The 2,625-nt window shown below is 35.8% G+C and overlaps 1 protein-coding gene across 1 annotated transcript; it reads left to right on the plus strand.

Annotated features, from left to right (window-relative positions):
- Nucleotides 1-12: 12 nt before the first annotated feature.
- LOC112464790 (dedicator of cytokinesis protein 6-like) lies at nt 13-1,845 on the plus strand. The gene is made up of 4 exons (XM_025031989.1): nt 13-489; nt 563-787; nt 868-1,136; nt 1,198-1,845. Exons 2-4 carry the CDS (start codon nt 587-589, stop codon nt 1,334-1,336), a joined length of 609 nt encoding a protein of 202 aa, XP_024887757.1. The 5' UTR covers nt 13-489; nt 563-586; the 3' UTR covers nt 1,337-1,845.
- The last annotated feature ends 780 nt before the right edge of the window (nt 1,846-2,625 follow it).

Genomic DNA, 2,625 nt, shown 5'->3' on the forward strand with positions numbered 1-2,625 from the left:
GACCGACGTATATTTAGCAAATAAATTAAAAATTATTGAAAATTAACTAACCCAATCGTTTGGAAATCATTTGGAGATATTTGGAAAAAACTTTTCAGAGTTTGGAAAACCATACATTAATCACAATTAATTAAAATCAATTAAGCGTATAATTAGCAGAAAGTATTTAAAAAATATTTTTTTTTAATCCAATCGCTCCAGAATCATTTGGATAATGTGTCCATATAATTTTTATTATTTGGAAAACAACTGTATTTTAATAAAAATTAATTAAAGGTCAATATTTCGTTTTAATGTCTGCACCATAGTGCAATAAAGGGCACATACTTCTCAGCTGACGACGAGTGGCAAGACTGGCAAGAAATCAACAACCTAATCTACAGTTTGCTCATAAAATTCTCGTAAAATGTCTGCAATTAAAGTTACAACTAGAAGTGGAGCCAAATATTCGCGAGTCTCGCATTATACGATGCCAGAGAAAAGAAAAAGGTATGATATTTTTTATCATTGAAATTACAATTTCAAGAATGCATAATGCTAATTACAAATTGTTATATTTCAGGTGTCCGAAAATTTCTACGTCGATATGAATTCAAAGGGATTGAAAAGAATGCTTGGACGACACATCGCTTATAGCGATGTAAGTACCTTAACTAGAAGGTGCATTTTGAGCATCAATAAACCCAGTCCCGATTTGTTTCTTGTCGTACGGCTCGAGAAAGTATTGCAGGGCGATATATCGGAGTGTCCCGAACCATATTTACGCGAAGATAAAAATAAAGATAAGGTAATAAAATGTTAAAATAAAATATTGATGCATTCAAAATGGCAATTTCTCATATTATTGTCTTATTCATTTCCGTATAGGTCAGAGCTGCCGCAGCTGCTGCGTGCGAATGCCTGGGTCGTTATAGAATGCCTCTTGCGTGGACTGCAATTTATCTGTCTGGTGTAATCGGATGCGGTGGTGATACGGATAGCACTGCTGGATCTTTAGACAGAAAGTCGGGCGGTCTGGAACAGTGGCGAAAAAAAGTGGAACCGCCGACGCGACGTGGTTTGCTAGAAAGACCGAGTTTGGATAAAAGACGTAGTTGGTCGCCGGACGATTTTACCAATTGCCTCGATAGCTTTAGGTTTGTATAATGCTCCATTTTTCTATCAAAAGGCTTAACTAACATCTTGATGTTCTTATAGGCCCATTACTTTAACAGTCTCGAGTTTCTTCAAGCAGGAAAGCGAACGACTTCGCGATGAAGATCTTTATAAGTTTTTGGTTGAACTACGAAGACCTGGTTCCAACTTGAAACGATTAAAATGCTTACCAGGGATTTGAAATTGGATCTCAGTCCCAGACCCAAAGAACTACCGAGATGTCTTGATCCCGACCTTAGAAGATTAGTTCCATATCCGGATGAAAAGAATCGACCGGTTAAGGAGATAGTCTCGAGTTTACAGACGAAGTTGTTTCGCCCGATTTAACGTATCGTAATCTTCTATATCTTTATCCCAAAGTGCATATCGAATAAAATTGTACGATCATCCTTCTTGTATATTAGTATTTATATAATTTATATATAAATAAAATTTGTCATTTATATATAAATTTTATATACATATACATACATAATTGATTTCTATCGTCTCTAACTAACTGCGCAGTAATGTAATAGTACTATAATGTATTATTGTACCTTATTGTTTATAATAATAAATCAGTAAAGTCAGAGACACATACGTTGGTAATTGTCTTTCTCTTTTCTTTACCCTCTCGGGTACGATGGAGAGGGAACGTCTACGAAAACTGGATGTATAGTAATAAAGTCGACTGCGTCGATCCGGTACTAATCTTTTATTATTCCAATAATAATAATAATAATAATAATAATAATAATAATAATAATAATAATAATATATGTCGAAAAATGTGATCATTGAAACATACACATTATGCATCTCCCGCCGGCCTCGCAGGTTCAGAAAATTGTACTAAATACCAATTGCATATACACGCACACACGCGCGTGCGCGCGCGCACACACACACACACACAACACACACTCTCTCTCTCTCTCTCTCATACTCGAGTCTCCTTGTAAAAGTTAAAAATCTTAGCAGTGCTCGACGAAGGCCCACGCTCGCCGATTGCATTTTTTCCTCCTTTTTTTTCTCCTCCCTTTTCCTCTCATCACACTATTCATTTACATTGCTATTATTCGTATTGCGAGTGATTGCGAGCGGCCTATCATGTAATCTTTTTTTTACTCAGTCAACAGGATTAATTCGAATTAGACTGACGCTGTTAGTATATTTGGCCTGTTCTTTTTAATTGAATTAACTTATTATACAGTTCATCTTTTCTCTTTTTTTCTCTAACGTGAAAAGAAAAAGAGAAAAGATGAACCGTGCAAGAAGTTCACCTAAAAAGAACAAACCTATTATTTTTTTTTCATTACGCGAGGAAATAAATAAATGGTAAAGTCGCCGATATCGGAGATGTTTTTACCAATTTCGATAATGAACACGCAAGAAACCCCGCGATTGCGAGTCCCCGGAATGTAATCCGGAGCGCCTTGAGAACCCACTTACGTATATATCTGTATGATGTATGCATATATATCTACG

The sequence above is a fragment of the Temnothorax curvispinosus genome, unplaced genomic scaffold (genome assembly GCF_003070985.1).
Source record: "Temnothorax curvispinosus isolate PA1 unplaced genomic scaffold, ASM307098v1 QBEX01014590.1, whole genome shotgun sequence".
In the NCBI taxonomy this organism is placed as follows: domain Eukaryota; kingdom Metazoa; phylum Arthropoda; class Insecta; order Hymenoptera; family Formicidae; genus Temnothorax; species Temnothorax curvispinosus.